The 18,713-nt window shown below is 51.4% G+C and overlaps 1 protein-coding gene and 2 non-coding genes across 3 annotated transcripts in view; 2 read left to right on the top strand and 1 right to left on the bottom strand.

The window, feature by feature from the left end:
* LOC122374406 (dynein beta chain, ciliary-like) overlaps positions 1-18,713 on the top strand; it is an 80,702-nt gene that overhangs the window by 22,652 nt on the left and 39,337 nt on the right. Inside the window, exons 29-41 of the mRNA XM_043353139.1 lie at positions 1,934-2,082; positions 6,110-6,241; positions 6,584-6,697; positions 6,867-6,959; positions 7,140-7,271; positions 8,423-8,577; positions 8,831-8,902; positions 9,073-9,205; positions 9,683-9,808; positions 10,205-10,312; positions 10,574-10,674; positions 10,994-11,071; positions 18,155-18,290. Coding sequence (XP_043209074.1) covers positions 1,934-2,082; positions 6,110-6,241; positions 6,584-6,697; positions 6,867-6,959; positions 7,140-7,271; positions 8,423-8,577; positions 8,831-8,902; positions 9,073-9,205; positions 9,683-9,808; positions 10,205-10,312; positions 10,574-10,674; positions 10,994-11,071; positions 18,155-18,290 — 1,529 coding nt within the window. The remainder of the gene's footprint in view (positions 1-1,933; positions 2,083-6,109; positions 6,242-6,583; positions 6,698-6,866; positions 6,960-7,139; positions 7,272-8,422; positions 8,578-8,830; positions 8,903-9,072; positions 9,206-9,682; positions 9,809-10,204; positions 10,313-10,573; positions 10,675-10,993; positions 11,072-18,154; positions 18,291-18,713) is intronic.
* Positions 10,785-10,857, top strand: Trnav-cac. The gene has a single exon. It is a non-coding gene; the product is annotated as a tRNA-Val (tRNA).
* Trnav-cac lies at positions 12,536-12,608 on the bottom strand. The gene has a single exon. It is a non-coding gene; the product is annotated as a tRNA-Val (tRNA).

Below are 18,713 nucleotides of genomic sequence, written 5' to 3'. Positions count from 1 at the left end.
CGTTTTTCTCATTTGCATGTCAATCTTTCTTGTAACACAAAATATCTTCGTAAAGTTATTGAGAAGTGAATATGACGTGTTCTTTGTATTCATTAATTGTGTCCATGTTCGAAATTTAAACGATGCAATTGTCATTTGTCTGCTTAAACGTTTTAGTCTGATGCTGGCCTGTTTAATTTCGAGATGAGGACAAGGTGTGCCTGTGGTGTTTTATGTACCTAAAGGTCACCGCACAAGTTTTGTTATGCAGGTGTTATAAGTTTTTTTATAGTTTTTAATGCTAGCTAAATTGACGTGCCTAAAAGCATACTTATGTGTATACTAATTATAAATACCCTTAACTTCGGTACCCGAACGATAATGCTCCCAAAGTATTTTTTGTGACGTCGACAGATCTTCTCACACCGTGCAACGCCATGAACATTTTGTGCTCGTTTTCCTTTTCCAGAAATGGGTACGTAGGTAGTATTTGTATATTTTCTAGTGCAGTAGGAATTTAGCTCTACTTTCAGTCGGTAGCTAATCGGGCTCGGTCATGGCCATTATGTAGAAAATTCACGCCGCCGCATATATTATCTTATTTTGTATATATTGGACGCAAAAATCGGCCAAAACTTTCATTCAACACAACTTCATTGTATATTTGGCAAATAACATTTGGTCATTTGCTCAGCAGTGTCTTAGAAGCTTCGCTACAAGTCGTGTCGCTACATTTGCGAATTGTAGATAGTGGAAACGACTAAATCCACGGTCAAATCAGCTATATTTCAGCACGCTTTTAGGGTGTGTGTTACATGCTACACAGAAAGCGCACACCAACCTACACTTGTGTGGGCAAAGTATCTGCCAATGCAACATCCTTGTGTCCTTTGTACATAAGAATTATATGTGCGTTCCTTTGTACATAAACATTATATCTGCTTATTCTAAGGTGTGGGCATTTATATTTACTTGATGATTTAGTGTAAGACGTGTGCACCATGAATAGGGCGACCTGCTGCTGTTCGTGCTCTTTGTATAATACTCGAGGAACATTTTTAACATAATCGTCTTTTTTGCTTAGTTTTAGAAGTTTTTTTACGGTTTGTGATCCTACGCTCGGATTTTCTGTACAAATTGTATCGTCACCTTGCTTATGTTTAAAGTTTTACGTTATTTATTCTGCAACTTTTGGTCTAGAACTGTTCTTAAAGCGAACAGCGTTTTTTTACTCTCAATCTGCTTTTGTGTAGTTAGTAAATGTACTTCTGATCGCAAGACGATCTGTACCATAATGTATGACGTTTTGCAGTCTTTGCGGATTGTATGGTTGATGATTCGGAATTCCCTGGTAAGGATTTCAACAACCTCCATGCGATCACCCCGTATTTAGATAGCCTGCAAGCTCACCTGGCATCTTTTTCACCTCCTACATTCGCGGGAGATGGTTGCTGATTAGTGATTATAATAGACTTAGATACTCCACAAGAACAGTTCGATATGTAGGTATGTGCTGAGTTCCATAACTGCTGACCAGTTTGGAGTATAACGTCGACCAAGGCCCCCTCGACGGGCTATAGCGCACTTATAATTACAACAGTCTAACGTTGCAGCTGTTGAAAGTAGATCGACTAATAATCTGAATGATTAGTCCATTGATTATGTGCATTGGCACATGTTTCATAAGATTGGATCGTGTAGGTACTAGGTATACGCACTTACTATGACGGTCGATATTTACTTTTCGCTACATGTGATGGTATATAAGTCTGTTTCCTCTGATTGCATCGTAAATACTCTGTTTACTTGGCTATGATTTGAAGCCATGCTGTCGTTACATAGCCCACCGGCCTATATGTACTGAACCCACCCTAGGTAGGCTGCTGTGCTGGGTCTGCGCCCCTGTCTCCTTCTACCCCATCCCCTGCGCTGACCCCGTGTGACCGGACACAAGGCATGGACAAGGAGGTACGCGCCTGGGACACCTACCTGGAGCTGGAGGCCACCGTGAAGAACATGCTGACCTCGCTAAAGGCCGTCTCCGAGCTGCAGAACCCGGCCATCCGCACCCGGCACTGGAAGCAACTGATGGTCGCCACTAAGGTAGGGCAACGGGTGGGAGGTGTGAGCTGACAGGGGTGGTGAGACTGGGTAGTATGATACTGGTGTGGGTTAGGAGGTTTCCATCCCGGTTAATTGGAGCGGCAGGGTGGATCTGGGTGGTGATGGCATAGAGATCTAAAAAAATCCACGAAAGTGAAGAACAAAAGGTCAGCATTACCAAACATAATATTCAGATGGTCTGACTCGGTTTATTTGATCCGTAAAATATGCTAATTTGCTGGAAGCGGAACCTAGAGCGTGTCAACTGTCCACCGGCGGGCAAAGTCACTAATCATTAGGCGAGCATGCATATCTGTACGATAGCGCGCCGCTCAGTGTTCCGTGTTCTAAACTGTGAACCGTCCGGCCATAAACGCGTGCTGATTGGTTGGTGACCGTGTTCGCCGTCTCCGTGTGTGTTCTGTCCTAACCGTCCGGCACTGTTGGCGCTTTTCGTTCGTCGTCACAGAGACAAACGTTCATGCGTCGCATGTTCCTGGTAAGGAGTATGTCTCACGTGTGGTGACTAACATTTGGCTTGAGGGTTTCCACTCCGGTTGTTGCTGCTGATTGTTGCAGTCGGGTGTTTAGATTAACAGCTGACTGGCCGTAGGATAAAATATGTGTGGCTCTCTGGCAACTGCTTTGTGGGAGTGTCGCCTAGTGCATGCGCTGACTGTGATATGTGTCGATTTATGTGTCTGTGTTTGTGTGTCTGTTGGCTGACCTGTTGCTCATTTGTGGCTAGATTGGTGTTGATTGTTTGACAGATTGATCCTAAGCCCCCTGAACTTCCGATGATCCTGTGTCTTTGTGATACGAAACCTACAGCCGTTAGACCGAACGTAAGATGCTGGAACTTTTGACAAGGCTTCCGCGTATGCTAATGAGAACTTCCAGACTCCTCGCTCAACCTCATCCAGCTCCAACTCCAAGCTATACTCCTGAGCCAGCGTTCAGCACATTATCTCCGCAGCAACCGCCCGACCAGCCGTCCGGCGTCGGCGGCGGTTCCGGGGCGGCCCGACTCGCCGCCAGAAGAATGGGCGCCAGAGCCCGCCGCGGCCGAAAGCCCGCCCCCGCCCCCGCCCCCGCCCCCGCCCCGGCCCCGGCCCCGGCGGAGGAGGAGAGGGGCGGAGCTTCGGCGGTGGGCGGTCCGGTGGGCGGGGCCAGCGTGTCGGGCGTGGCGGCCGCGCTGAGTCGACTGGCTGAGGGCGGGGATGATGTAAGTTGGAGAGACCCTCCCCACCCCGTCCTGTTCTGTCCCCGCCCCGTTCTGAGGCCGGGGTGGACAGGATGGCCGTGTGACGGCTGTATGGTCGGTCCGGGCTGTAAAGACGCTCCGGTCTCAGGACGGAGTGACGGACAGACGGATGGAGGGTGGAAGGAACCGGCAGACCCGGCGGTGACCGCTGATGAAGACACAGCCACGGAATGGCCGACCTACCTACCCTTAGCACAGCTGGTCTGAGGCTCAACTAATCGATGCTTCGACTGAGCCCGAGAGCCCGAGAGATCGCCACGGCCGCTGCGTTCCTGCACGACTAACCTACACAGCAAACCCAGCGGCAACCGAACTGGCAAAATCACCGCTGACTTTGTAACCAGCTGGCCTCACATCGACAGCCTCACCGCCCTGGACCTTTCCACACCCTCCACAGCCACGCAGCCTCGGTAAACCCCGCTGTCCATAGTTTGGTTTCCGTGGTCCGATACCTGCAGCGAAGGCCGGGTCACGCAGCTCTGGAACCTGTAGTGAAGCCCGGGCTTTACACCCTGCGGTAAATGCTTCGTCTCCGTGACCCTCTACCCGTGTAGTAAAGGCTGGTTCCCTCTGCTGACTTACCCTATACACTAGTCTCGTGTCTACCTCCCTACACCCCGCAAAGGCTTTCTCCGACTGTCCTAAACCAATGTATCTAAAGCCGTTTCCCGCCTACCCTTTACCGTGCAGTAAAGACTGATTCCCTTTGCCCCTACCCCGCAATAAAGGCTTATTCCCACTAACCCCACCCTGTAGTAAGTAAAGGCCGGTTCCCGCCGTGACAGGTGACCGGGCCGGCGGGGAGGGCCCGCCGACTGGCCCGCTGGGCGGCCCGCAGTCGGCTGTTGCGCGGTCGGTCCCGCTGGCTGGTGCCGCAGCACCGGAGACCGCCTCCTCGTGACTGGCCTACCGGGTCGCAGGTGACGGGTCCTGGCGGTCAGAGGGGGTGGACTGAGCGGACAGATGGACAGTCTGAGACTGACTGGTGGACAGTCTGGGTTAGATGGACTGTCTCCGTCTGGGACTGAACGATGGAAACTTGAGCCCCCAACATGGGCTGACGACTCACAGAGCCGTCACAGGTAGTCTGTGAGTCGTCAGTCTGAGCTTTAAAGCACCGTGTCATTGATGTCATTTGGAGTTCAAGCATTGAGGTCATTTGGAGTATCCCATTCCAGACTGTCCATCGTGACTCATCAGTTCTGGCTGCTGGTTCTTTGTTCAATCTGCCGATCCGTCTTTTTTTAAGTCCTGCTACAGCTACCAGGCAATTTGTCTGGGATTCCGTCGACATTTTTCAGTTCGATCTCCGGGATATTTCCCTCTTCGGTGGCCCTTCAGTAGGCCGCTGGAAGTGTCCAATACTCTTATGTGCTTCCACACCGGATCCAGGACACCCGACGTGTTTATGAATATATTTATTACGCCGATGATCCTGCCAGGTGAAGAGATGTACAACTGTACCATAATTTACAAATGATTATCGTCATCAGTCATGGCATAGCCATTGATCGAGCAGTGAACCGGTTCCAGCACCTACCAACTTGTCTGTCATCGACGTAGCTACCTTCTCTGCAACAAACGAGTCATTCGCATGGTTTCGCCTTATCTTGCAAGATTGAATCCTGTAGTACGATCTAGCTATTGGGAGTTTTCATCTGACGTTTTACAGGCACATACTCAAATGCGATTGGTTTACCCGCCGCGCTTGTTGGCTCCATCATAGCAGCATGTTCGTATGAATGTTCTCCGCACGTGAATGTGGTTGATTGTCCTATAGGCATGTGCGTAAATTAGCAAAAGCATGTCTGTTATCGGTTGCCTGTTTTTATAGACTTGTCTTCGTTCTTTATGTGCCTATTTTATTGGTGCCTTATGTGTTTTGTCAATGTCGACTGAAGTGCGTCAGTTTGGAGGTCTGCATATGCGAAGCGATATACGTATTTATGTATTTAGACATAAAAGTTGGCCATACACAACTTGTGCGCGCATTTGATGGTGAAGAGTATTTCGGAAATATTTTGTAATAAATCTGTTAGCCGTTCATGTATGCCCGATGAGTGTAACCGGCTGGAACTCAGGAAACGTTAACATGTGCTGAATATTTTTTTCACGGAAACCTGTAACCTCTGGATCTTCGTGATTCAAGAAAACTTTGGACGAACATTACTTGCCAGCCCGCTAGCTACCCCATCCCCACCGTATTCGTACCCCTTCTAATTCCAAAACAGTGACGACACCCCGCAACTCCATGAAAATGCCATACCTCTGCGGTGGAGAAAAGGGCGGAGGCTCCGCCCCTTTCTAACCCCTTCCCACCTCCCCTTACCACCCCCCACCCCCTCTAACAACTCCCCCTCCTCCTCCGTCTAGTGACCCCCCACACAGGTGAAGTTTGTAATGAACACCACGCTGGCCGACCTGCTGGCGCACCCCCCCCCCCCCCATCACCTTCTCTAACCACTCTTCCCCTCCCTCGGCGTCCGCCTCGATGTGTGACTCTCTCAGGTGAAGTTTGTGATGGACGAGAACACTACGCTGGCCGACCTGCTGGCGCACCAACCCCTCCCCATCACCTTCTCTAACCACTCTTCCCCTCCCTCGGCGTCCGCCTCGATGTGTGACTCTCTCAGGTGAAGTTTGTGATGGACGAGAACACTACGCTGGCCGACCTGCTGGCGCACCAACCCCTCCCCATCACCTTCTTTAACCACTCTTCCCCTCCCTCGCCGTCCGGTCCGCCTCGATGTGTGACTCTCTCAGGTGAAGTTTGTGATGGACGAGAACACCACGCTGGCCGACCTGCTGGCCCTCAACCTGCACGAGTTCGAGGACGAGGTGAAGAACATCGTCGACAAGGCCGTCAAAGAAATGTCCATGGAGAAGGTTCTCAAGGTAGGTGACAGCTGGGTGGATGTGGAGAAGTGGGGCGAGCCTCAGTGAGTGGATTAGGGTCGTGTCGGAGCATTTGTCGTAGCCTGGCATTGTGATTGCATAAAAAATTCGACAGTCGCCCTGACTGTTTATTTGACTTATTACTTATTCGGAACCAAAATGATTAACCATTTACGATGTTTTTCTTTTATTTTGATAGAAATTTGCTGAAAGCTTGAATGTATTTCTTGAACTTTCTTTTATTAATTTCTTCTAGACTTTATTCGGAACACACTGTACAATACTTTATATTCTCACCACTCGTCTCCGTGTCCGTCTCTCCCACCCGCCGGCCACGTGTAGGAGCTGGATGCCACCTGGACGATCATGGAGTTTGAACACGACAAACACGACCGGACGGGGCTGATGCTGCTCAGGGCCTCCGAGGAGCTCATCGAGACGCTCGAGGATAACCAGGTGAGGTTTGCAATGCTATATAGGGATAGTGAGGGAGGTGAAGGCATATGAGGACAACTAGCTGGTGAGGACGGGACGTTTTAGAAGACCACTGGCTGACGTCATCTGATCGTTTGTGAAATAAACCGCTCTGTTTATGCTGATGTGTTATTTTGTGGTGTGTCTACAGGTCCAACTGCAGAATCTGATGACATCTAAATACATCAGCTTCTTCCTGGAGGAAGTATCCACGTGGCAGAAGAAACTGAGCATGGCCGATCAGGTACCGTCATCGCTGTCTGAATGCTGAAATATAGTATCTCCCGCTTCCATTGTTCGTCGGAATGTGCCAAAACATCACGGCCGAGGTCTACCTGTGATACGTCTGAGTCGATTTTTTTTCCAGCGATATTTCCATGCCGATGTCCTTTGAATATATCCTCCCGCTCGCCTCGCTGGGCAGGTGATCTCGATCTGGTTCGAAGTGCAGCGTACCTGGAGTCACCTGGAGAGCATCTTTATCGGCTCAGAGGACATCAGGCAGCAGCTGCCCGAGGACTCGAAACGCTTCGACGAGATCGACACCAAGTTCAAGGTGAGTCGTGGATGGGATACGAAGTCGAGGGAAGGAGGAGTGTTTGTAAGCGCCATATGGTGGTAGTGATTTAGTGATTATATTTAGTTATATTTTTTATTTTAACCCTCGCCCGTAAACGGCGATCTGCCACCTTCGCCCATGCAGGGGGGGGGGGTTGGTGCGACCCCCCCCCTTGGCGTTTGAAAACGGAGCGTCGTAGAGCTTAGCGGAAAAGACCAACGGATTGCTCTCGCCGAGATCTCGCGATTGGTGGTATATTTTTTGGTCCTAGGTCAACATTTGACCTACTTTTGACCGGTCAAAGGTCAAATTTTCGGAAAAATAGACTTTTTCAAATTTTCCGCGGCGATTGCGGCAAAATGGTGGGAGATATCGACTTGAAACCTTCACTATCGTGTTCCTTGATCAATTCTCTATCGTTTGGTATGTATTTCGTTTCCCTAGCTTTAAAAATGGCGCGTTGGGAGCGCCGGAAGTCGGCAAGGTCACAGTCGGCGGCAGAAATTCGAAAAATCAAAATTTAAATTTTTGAAATCTGATTGTATTTTTGGATTTGGGAGGTCCATTTGCTCCCTATAGAAGCTAATATTGCTGCATATTCCCATTGAGGTGACAAGAATTAGCAAAATAGTGGTTCGGGCGCTTTTCAAAAATAGTACCGGACGCTGTTCCTCTTGTGACGTCATAGCTCCGTGACCTGACCTGACCCGGTCAAGTTTCTTATACCATATGATAGCCAATACTTGCCCCAACATGCATGGGAAGTTTCATCACGATCCATCAACCGATGTCCGTACCACCGGCAGGAAACCTCGGGCGTTGGCACTCAGTTTGTGAAAATCCGGCCGGAGGCTGTTCCCTTTGTGACGTCATAACTCCGTGACCTGACATGACCCGGTCAAATTTTTTTATCAAAAGATGCGCAAGGTTTGCCCCATAAGGTACCCAAAATTTGGCGGCGCTGTGCGCCGCCGTTTTTGCACTATTTCCGAAAAACCTCAGGGGGGGGGGGGTTGCACCAACCCCCCCCCTACATGGGCGAGGGTTAAGCTGGATATTAAATATCTCAATTTGGAGGTCTCCGCAATGAAGACAAACACAAAGCGTCACATCCCACCTGAGTAATTTCTGCCCCTTTCCTCGGTGAGGTTCTGGTGAAGGACATCAACGTGACGTCGAACGTGGTGGGCGCCACCAACCAGGAGGGTCTGTACGAGCGGCTGGAGGCGCTCCAGGGACAGCTGACTCTCTGCGAGAAGGCGCTGGCAGAGTACCTAGAGACCAAGCGGCTCGCCTTCCCCAGGTCGGTGGGAGCGGTGGCTGGAGCATTGCGAGGATGGGATGGATAATTGATGTGGCTGTGTTTTGATTTGGTGGCTGCTGGAAGGAAGATACGTCTCTCACGCTTACTCGACCCGGTTTTTGGGAGAAGCTGCTGCTTTGTTCTTGCTTTTTGGGCTGCTTTTTTCTCGTGGGTGTGTGTACCTACTGATATCCGCAGTTTTTATGAATGTGACTAAAGCGTTCAGCTGCTGATCAATGCTGTCTTTCGCCAGGTTCTATTTCGTCTCGTCGGCTGATCTGCTGGACATTCTGAGCAACGGAAACCAGCCGGAGCTGGTCGCCAAGTAAGTCGGCATAGTGACTCACCGCCGAATTTAATCAATGAGGCTGGGTGAAGGAGGTTGGATGCGCTGGAGGCGCCCCATCCTCCCGTAGGCACGTGACCAAGCTGTTCGAATGGCTGGGGCCCTATATATCCCTTGACCTAACATAACCTCCCGCCCGCCTCCTTCAGGCACCTGACCAAGCTGTTTGACTCGATGGCCAAGCTGAAGTTCAAGGAGAGCGGCAGCACTGTTGCGATGGGGATGTGGGCCAAGGACGGAGAGTACGTCGAGTTCGACCAGGCCATCGACTGCGTCGGACCGGTCAGTGACCCGCGGGGGACGTCATAGCGATGACGTCATAGCGGTGACGTCATGGGATGGTTGTTGGTGACGTCATGGGGCGTGGTTATGAGGCATGTGATGTCACATGGCGCGCCTTCATATTCAGCATGCTTTTTTCGTCAGAATAGCTATCCATTTTTCCTCGTCCTTTGTTTTCATCGATGGAATTGTGAAACAGCTTGCGCGAGTTTTATTCCAGCTCATTTCACTAGCATGCCTGCAACTACGTCACATCCAGCTTCAATAATTATGAATTAGTTAAAATAAATGCCTACGCACTTTTACCGGTGACACCACTTCGCTATCCTTCCCTTGTAACTGACCCCACTGACGCCTAGTCGACCTCTCAGCTGGTAGACCAGTGGCTCAACAGCTGCCCTACCGAACATACCTCACGAGGTCCTACCATGCCTCAATGAACTGGCTTGACCTTGACCCCTCCCGTTGACGTCTTAGGTGGAGCAGTGGCTCAACAAGCTGTTGGACCGGATGCGGTGCACGGTGCGCTACTACATGACAGAGGCGGTGGTCACATACGAGGACAAACCCAGGGAGCAGTGGCTCTTCGACTATCCGGCTCAGGTGGGTAGGGGAGGTATAAAGACAAACCCAGGGAGCAGTGGCTGTTCGACTATCCGGCGCAGGTGGGTAAGAGGAGGACCAGGGGAGCTGGATGGGTGTGAGACTAAGCGGCGATCGATGCTCGTGTATGATTTTTTTTCGCAATCATAAGGATAAACTGCGATAGAAGTTACTGTGTCCACAATTTCTTCGGTAAAGGCTCAGTAAATGTCCGTTTCCTTTGCTCTCCTTGTGCAATAATTTGTTAGGCATAACCTCTTTTGAAGGTATAGTATCACCGTCCTTTTTATTGCCTACAGCCTTGGATGCATGTTCGCCCATTTCGGGTGTCTTAATCCCTCTTCTCACCCCTCCTCGAGTGTAACCCCGGTGTTACCCTCGTTACACGCTTCGCAGGTGTCACTGGCCGGTACTCAGATCTGGTGGACCACCGAGGTCAACATCAGCTTCGGCCGGCTCGAGGAGGGATACGAGAACGCCCTCAAGGACTATAACAAGAAACAGGTGGGGCGGCCCAGTGGGAATTCAATGTCATTGCCTAACGTGTTTGATTGGCAGTGAAATAAGGCAATTGCCCCACGAATCGACGTCACCTCGAAAAAAAAAACAACTAAGATATTTGCAATGCTGCTTTGGCAGTGGCAAGCACGTTTAACAGAAGAAAAAACATTTCTCTTTGATTAGCACACGGGATCAGTGAGAATTTCTTGCGCGGAATCAGTAGACGTACACGTTCGACATACATTCCAACCGGCTGTGTTTCAGATAAACCAGCTGAACTCTCTGATCACGCTGCTGGTCGGAGACCTGACCAAACAGGAGCGTCAGAAGGTCACCACCATCTGCACCATCGACGTCCACTCCCGGTAAGAGAACTCGTCCAGACTGGAAGGCGCTTGGAAAACGTCTGTCAGCGGCGGGGTTATAGTCATTGTTTGTATGTCTGTCTGCATGTACGTTTCCATATCTTCCAGCTGTTTCCGTAGTGTAGTGGTTATCACGTCCGCTTCACACGCGGAAGGTCCCCGGTTCGATCCCGGGCGGGAACATGCGTTTTCTCTTTCCTCACGCCTTCAGTCAATCTTGTGTCTTGGAGCCGGTTTTTTATCATACACATCACAAGCTCTCTGTAATCTGTGTAATTACCTTGACATACGTCTGACGACTGTGTGTTCCCTCCGGCAGTGACGTGGTTGGCAAACTGATCGCTGCCAAGGTGGAGAGCAGCCAGGCGTTCAGCTGGCAGGCCCAGCTCCGGCACAGGTCAGTCTGGAGAGCGGGGCACAGCTCGGCAGCTCAGCTGCTGGTGGGGTGGGCGGGTCGCCAGGGAACTGGTTATGGCTGGCGGGGTGGAGAGGGAGCGGTCTGCGAGGTGTGATGAAGTGGAGAGCAGCCAGGCGTTCAGCTGGCAGGCCCAGCTCCGACATACATAGGTCAGTCGAGAGCGGCACTGCTGTGGGGCGGGCGGCAGGGAAATGGCTGTGTCTGGCGGGGTGGGAAGGGAGCAGTCCGTGAGAACGATGAAGGGGAGAGGGAATCAGGGCGCATTCAGTTGTCAGGCCCAGCTCCGACACAGATCAGTTAGCGGGACACAGCTCAGGCCGGCGAGTGGGGTATGGGATTTGCGGATGAACGGACGGAGAACGGGGTGGGACAGGATGGGCAGGCGGCAGAGGAGTGGTCAGGAATGGAGGGGAAGTGGGGGGGGGGCTGGATGGCGGGTTCGGGTCCGCCAACGACTCAGGGGAAAGCGGAGAGCGGCACACATATGTAAACATCAACACTGGTTTAGGTAAAGAGAATTGTTATGTTTGTGACAATAATACCCGAGAAGTTAAATATATTCTTTGAATTACAGAAATTAAATACCACGCATTTACATTTTTATGTCAAATAATGCTGCAGTTTTATTTTAATGAAAGACGCAGCGGTTCGCTGACTTAAATCAGGGATCGAATCTCAAGATATCGTGCCGTAATAAACACTTTCATCTCAACAAATGGATAAAAAATGGTATAAATGCTCTTGAAAATGCATTTAAGCTTCATGCTGCATGAGAAGGTTCCTTTTCCTCTTCCTCCAACACGCAGACATTCAAACCGACGGGCCCGTCACCGTCAAAAGTTGAACATTGCTGAACTTTCCAAAGCGACGGCCGTCAGGTCCGGCGCCGGCGCAGTCAGCTGTTGCCGGCCGTCAAACGCTGCCGGCTCACACATGCCCGTCGACCTGACGGCCGTCGCTCCGTCAGATTCGGCCGTTTTGACGGTGTCGGGCCCGTCACCGGCAGACCTTACGGGCAATTGTGAACTACGTTTTAGTTGAATAGCGCTTTGTCGTGTACGGCGGCACAGCATGATTTCAGGCGCTCACTACTGGTGCCATCTACCGGTGGAATCGTAAACAAGCCGTGCCCTGCGGCGCAGTATAGCTTCCAGGTGTGAAGCGCCCAGAGTCGTGACTGTAGCCTCAGAGGGAATGCGGTAGCTCGAATCGAGTTTGTCCAAGCGTCGACGGTGGATCATGGGTGTGGCGCAAAACTGTACACATTCAGTTTAGTAAGTCGTCCGGTGGTTCAACAGTGTACTTATCAATGTGGATGTTACAGGAATGGAAACAAAACACTGGTGCAATGATCCGGAAGCCACAACCACCCTCTGAATTGATTCATGAGTATACAGATGGTATACATACAAGCGAGTAACATGTTGACCCAGAGCAAAAGAGTGTTCCCGCCCGGGATCGAACCGGGGACCTTCCGCGTGTGAAGCGGACGTGATAACCACTACACTACGCAAACGATGATGTCTTCGGCAGACAGACATACAAACAAATAAATGTGTATCATTTGACTTGTTATAGCTTTATTGTTACCCAAGACGTGAGACGCCGAGTGGCATCTGTTGGCTGACCTCTTCAGAGCCTTGGTATCAGTTGCATTTTCTGACTTTTACCTATGTTTTAACCCGCGCCCCGTTGGGCTCTGCCGAGCAACGCGCCCCGTTGGGGGGGGGGCATTTTGGCCCCCCCCCTAAGATCTCGAGAACCACGCAACCTAGCGACAAGCCGCAAATGGTGTTGGATAGCCCTATCAGGGAACTACCTTGTGACCCAATTTTATTGACCTAGGTCAAACCGATGACGTCACAGGTCAGGTCAAAGGTCCAATTTTCACCGTTTACAGGCATTTCAAGAAGTGCGTTGTTAAATCGAGTAAAATGCATTTCATTGAAAATCATCGATGGGGAAATGTTCTTCAAACACATATTTTGCTATTTGAGGTCACTGATACCAGGTCAGGTCACAGAGGTCAGGTCACTGGGGGGTCACAATATGAAAGTGTCGTGTGATACATGTTTTATGGTCCATTTTACATGACAAATGCGATTATGTGGGTCAGGCAGCCTTTGGGGCCAGCTTAGGTCACGTTTTGGTCAAGGTCAGGTCAAGGTCAGGTCAAATTAGGTCAAATTTCAAAGTTAATATTTTTGCATAAAATGGGTATCGAATCGATGCAGCTCGTCACGGGGAGTTCAATGGTGGTCTTTGTTTTGCCGTACGTGGTCTAGAATCGCTAAAAATTGAGTTCAAAAATTTGACGTCATCATTTTTGAATAGTTTTTCGCTATAACTTGGCCAAAAAACGAGATATCGATCTGAAATTTGGTATGTATATAGAAGAGCGCAGGGACTATCACATATATTCCGTTTTTTCGAAATTCAGAAAAATTTTGGATTTTTTTTTAGTTTTTCAAAAAAAATCAATTTTTCGAATTTTTTTTTGGGGTCAAAAACCCAAAATTTTGAAAATCCGAGATTGCAGTTTTGTAGCGCCGCTTTTTGTCTACTAGACCCAAAGAACTTTGAAACTGCTTGATAACTGTAGATTTGGTGAGCGTTTCAAGATTGCATGTTTTTTGCTCATTTTTGCTCGAACATGACCTCAGTTTGACCTCAATAACTCCTGACCTAAGGTGACCTCAGACTTGAAATTTGGTGTGAAGGTGTCAAATTGATGCCCGGGAACTGGGAAGGTACTGAAAATTTGGCGGCGCTGCGCGCCGCCGTTTTCTTGCTTTTCAGGAAAAACCACAGGGGGGGGGGGCAAAATGGCCCCCCCAACGGGGCGAGGGTTAACCCGCGCCCCGTAGGGGGGGGGGGCGAAACGCCCCCCTGTCCTTTTCGATCGATATCTCCTAAACGGCTGGAGATATCGCCACCAAACTTTCAGGACCCCTCCGGGCATCAATTTTACACATTGTGACCAAAAATTTTCCCAGAGGCTATGATAAGTTGGCCACAAATGACGTCAGGATATTTGGTCGTCGGGCGTTGTCATGGTGTATGGTGATGTTGTTGACATCCGAGCCGCGCCTCTTCTTCAGGATTGCTTTTCTCAGTCTCCTGCAGGACTGTGATGTAGCGGCCCGCTGTCCATAGTCCGCCCAGGTTCAAGAAAGCCCACCAGGATGACACCATGACAACGCTCGTCCGCACATGTCTCACGCCACACGCGAGGAGATCGCGAGACAGGGCTGAATATCATGCCCCAGCCGCCCTACAGTCCGAACCTGGCTCCTTCAGATTTTCACCTCTTTGGTCCCCTGAAGGATGGCCTCCGTGGTGAACACTTCGAGACCGACGCTAAAGTCAGGTGGGCTGTCAAGAACTGGGTGAAAAAGACGGAAAACGCGTTTTTCCGGGCGGAATTCCGGCGTTGGCCGGAACGCTGGGAGAAGTGTGTGCAGGCGGGCGGCGACTGGTTTGAGGCAAAGGCTACATTAAGAAACATTTGATCTATAATCTGTGAAAGTTTGAAAGTGTTAAATAAAGAAATAAAGAAGTTATGACGGATTGTTCGTTGCCTATTGAACGACCTAATACCATCAAGCTTGTCACGGTAGCAGCGTAGTGGGTGTGCAAACGGTGACGGAGGGTCTGCCTCTGCGTGCGTAATCCACACCGTGACACACTTAACGGTCGGTTATTTACATACAGCATGAGTAAAATGATACCGTGTACCAAACGGCGGACACTGGACCTTCATTCGAAGTTGCGCTGTCGTGTTCCACAAAGATTGCATTTAAGATGGCTAATGTGTTTTTGATGATAGCGAATAAGCCACAGAGTTGGCGGCTCTATACATATAAGAAGATGGCCTGCTACGGTTCCTTTGGGTACTGAATTAGCGTGGGGTAGTCTGCTCGGACTAACATATGTAATCTCAGCCGTAGCGGTGAGCCTATAACACCTACTCTCATGTACTTACGGCGTGACAAAGTAATAGTTGCTACTGTGAATAGCCAGCACAACCAATTATGAATACCTTATCATCACTTTTCAGCATGCGGATTCAGCCGAAACCTCATCATAGAGCAAACGCGAAATTAACACGGCTGAACATGTTAACGACCGGCTTAGAGAGGGTCTTTGGGCTGCATAGCGCCTTCCAGAATGGCATGGATGGTGCTCGATCGGTGCAGGCCAGAGCTAACGTAGACCCTGTCCAGGGTAGATCGTTCTTGACAGATGATCGCGGCCTCTGTTTGCCTGAGATCTGCATAGAACGCGTACTGGCCGGTCGGAGGACTTTTGGTGAATTTGGGAAGGACCTGGACCTGTCGTCCGACAGAGCTGGCAAGCGCTCAGGAGTCACCACCCTGGCCCTGACAGTTGGCTGCCTGCGCTGAATCCCTTACCGAATATCCAACGAGTCACGGGCGCGCACGAGTCACCGCTGCTGCTCTCTATCTAGCCTCCCTCTGTCCTCTGTCTCATCAACCCCACGATGCTCCGCGGTCGCCTCGGCCATCGCGGCATGTCTGTGTGCCGTGGCGGCCCCCGCCGCGGTCCGCCGCTCTGCCTGATTCTACTGCTGATGGTCACCTGGTCACGGTCCGTGGTCAATTCAGACATCCACTCCACGGCCGGCCGGCGTGTGCTGAGTGGCGTGCAGCCGGCCGACCCGCCCGTCTCTGACCTGGCCTCGCCCAGTCTGGTGGCCTGCCTGCACGCCTGCGTGGCTCGGCGCGGCACGACGCCGGCCTGCGGGGCGGCCTACCAGCACGGCGGACGGTGTCGTCTGTACCGCTACCCCGCCTGCCAGGCCGGAGGTGGGGGCCTGCAGATGAGTCCCGCGTCGGGCCACTACGTGGAGCCCCAGCTGCTCTCTCCACTCTGTCCCACGGACGACCTCTGCTCCCCGCTCTGTCCTCCCACCGGGCGAATCCTGAACGGACACCCGATACCGGAATTTACCGACGTGTGGACGGGCGGAGACATCTGGACGCAAGTCTGGAAACGGCTCGCTGACGGACAGTGTCGCATCAAGCTCGCGGCTGTGGCCGTACCATCGCCGGGCTTTTTGTCGATCGTTCTGGCCAGCGCAGCCAACGGTACCAGCTCCTTTTTGGCAACATTCGTCATCGGCTATCAGGAGACTTATCTGTCAGTCCCCGGAGAAAACAGCATCGTGTCAGGCGCTGCTGGCCTGGATAATGGTCGTCAGATGACTCCGCTGGAGATTTCCTGGTGTACCGGAGAGCTGCGACTGTACTCGGCAGGCTCCCTGGCTCTGGCCCACACGCATCCGATACCACCGAACATGCCGTATGTGCTGCTGCAATCCATCGGCCCGGCTCTGTGGCGGCTGGGGCCCGAGCTCACTGATCCGTGGCTGGTCCAGCCGGACGGCTGGTCCCAGCAGCGCGGCTACACGCTGGCCCCGGTCAGCGCCATTTGGAGGAGATTCCCCGAGTCGACCGGCGCCAGCGTCCTGTTCCGCTGCTCCAGTGACACCGCGTGTCGAGTCTTCTTCCGCGAGAGCTTTGATAATGCATTCCAGGCCGTCGTAAGGCTGGCTCCCGGCAGGAACTCGAAGGCCGGCCTGGCGAATGAGACCCACGCCGCGTGGCAGGAGCCCTGGGACGCCGGCTGGTCCAACGGCTCCGAGCCGCACCGCTTCAGAGTCGAGTTCACCAGCGGCTGGGTGACCGTCCTCGCTGAAAACCCCACCGACAACGGAGCGTCCCACACTCAGTGGCCCCTGACGACTCACCATTGGTTCAGCCGTGTGCCGACCTCGGTGCAGTACGTGGGTCTGGGCAGTGACGTCACGTCGGCCACCTTCTGGGTGTACGAGCACGACCAGCAGTGGGGCTTCGAGCACGGCTTCACCGCCGGCGCCGGACTCTTCACCGCTGAGGAGTTTCGAAACGTTTGGGGAAATACACACCAACCTCCTCCTTCTGAATTTTGAGTGTTATGCTTCGCGCCGCTCTACACCGTTCCGTGTTTCCATCCTCAGGATGCTGAAATCCTTCTCCTCCACGCCGCAACCCCCCTCCGGGCTGGACAGGCAACTTTATCTCATGCGGGCTGCTCCCTTGGAGCGGCACCGCTGCTCCCGAGGGAGCGCACCCCGTAGCCGGGTGCAGTGAGTGCCTTGGGGCTGGGTGGCCTGTCCTCTGGACGGGCTCAGCCCCGGCGACTCACTAGGGTGCCTGCCCAGACCAATGTCTCCCCCTATATCCTATCATCCTCCCGGCTCTGAAATGGTCTCATTGGACCGAAAGGGCCTAACCCAACAAAACAAAAACAAAACAATTCGCGCCGCTCCGTTAGTCCGGTGTATTTTGCGTTTGTTGAGTTTCTTTCAATTAAAACGGTAACGTTTAAAATTGCTTAAATACGGCTTTGAAGGTGCAACGTTTTAAAGGTTTAAAGGAAAAGAAAGCTACATATTTTAAGTTCAGATACTTTGGCTGTATCTGTTGCATGAAGATTCATTGTTACTGTCTTGTTTTGATAATGAACCTGTGATAATTGTCAGAAAGTTAGTACAACATTGCTGGTAAGATTTTGTTGAATCTGTTGTAGATATATGCAATCCTGGGAAAGTTTCTGACTGCTGTTTCCGGTTCTGTGAATACATTATTTACGTTTCAAGAGGTGTTTTTCAATATTATATGGCCGTCATTGTGTGTCAGATGTAGAGACTGCCGGTTCCGCAAACCGACCTAAGATTGTCAATCATCACGCTGAGTTCGCACTGCGGTGCCTGTTCCACGCCTGGGAAAGCCGTCGGAGAGTGCGGCAGTCACTCACTAGGCCTAAGTATGGAGCCGATAAATGCAGAAATTAGTAATGGAAGAGCTAATTCGACGTTTTTATCCATATTTGTCGTCGCCAAATAGATGACGAAAGGAATTAAGGATTACTTTGATGGTTGGAGGGACAGACGAAAGGTATCACGGTGCATAAATTGCACTTCTTAATGATAAATTGACACGGTAACTTATTTTGCCCCCCCCCTCCCCCTCTCTCTCCCCTGTCTCCTCTCTCCAGGTGGGACGAGGAGATGAAGGACTGTTACGCCAACATATGCGACGCCCAGCTGCGCTACAGCCACGAGTATCTGGGCAACACGCCGCGACTGGTCATCACGCCGCTCACGGACCGCTGCTACATCACTCTCACACAGGTGAGAGGGGTGAGACGCCGCTCACCGTAGGAGGTAAGACGCCGCTCACCGACCGCTGCTACATCACTCTCACACAGGTGAGAGGGGTGAGACGCCGCTCACCGCAGGAGGTGAGACGCCGCTCACCGACCGCTGCTACATCACTCTCACACAGGTGAGAGGGGTGAGACGCCGCTCACCGCAGGAGGTTAGACGCCGCTCACCGACCGCTGCTACATCACTCTCACACACAGGTGAGAGAGGGGGTGAGGTGGGTCATCTCATCGCTGCTTCATCACTCACACGGAGCTGAAGTAGCAAAATAGCAAATAAGCAAAATAGCAAAATAGCAAAGTAGCAGTAGCAAATTTGGCAAAAGCTGCCTGAGATCAGTACAACTTGATGCTCTTGAAAACGGCTGGTCCAAAAATTCTGATTTTTTCA

The sequence above is a fragment of the Amphibalanus amphitrite genome, unplaced genomic scaffold, assembly GCF_019059575.1.
Source record: "Amphibalanus amphitrite isolate SeventyFive unplaced genomic scaffold, NRLGWU_Aamphi_draft 000039F_arrow, whole genome shotgun sequence".
In the NCBI taxonomy this organism is placed as follows: domain Eukaryota; kingdom Metazoa; phylum Arthropoda; class Thecostraca; order Balanomorpha; family Balanidae; genus Amphibalanus; species Amphibalanus amphitrite.
The sequence above is the reverse complement of the archived record's forward strand: the minus strand, read 5'-3'. Positions and strand labels throughout refer to the sequence as shown.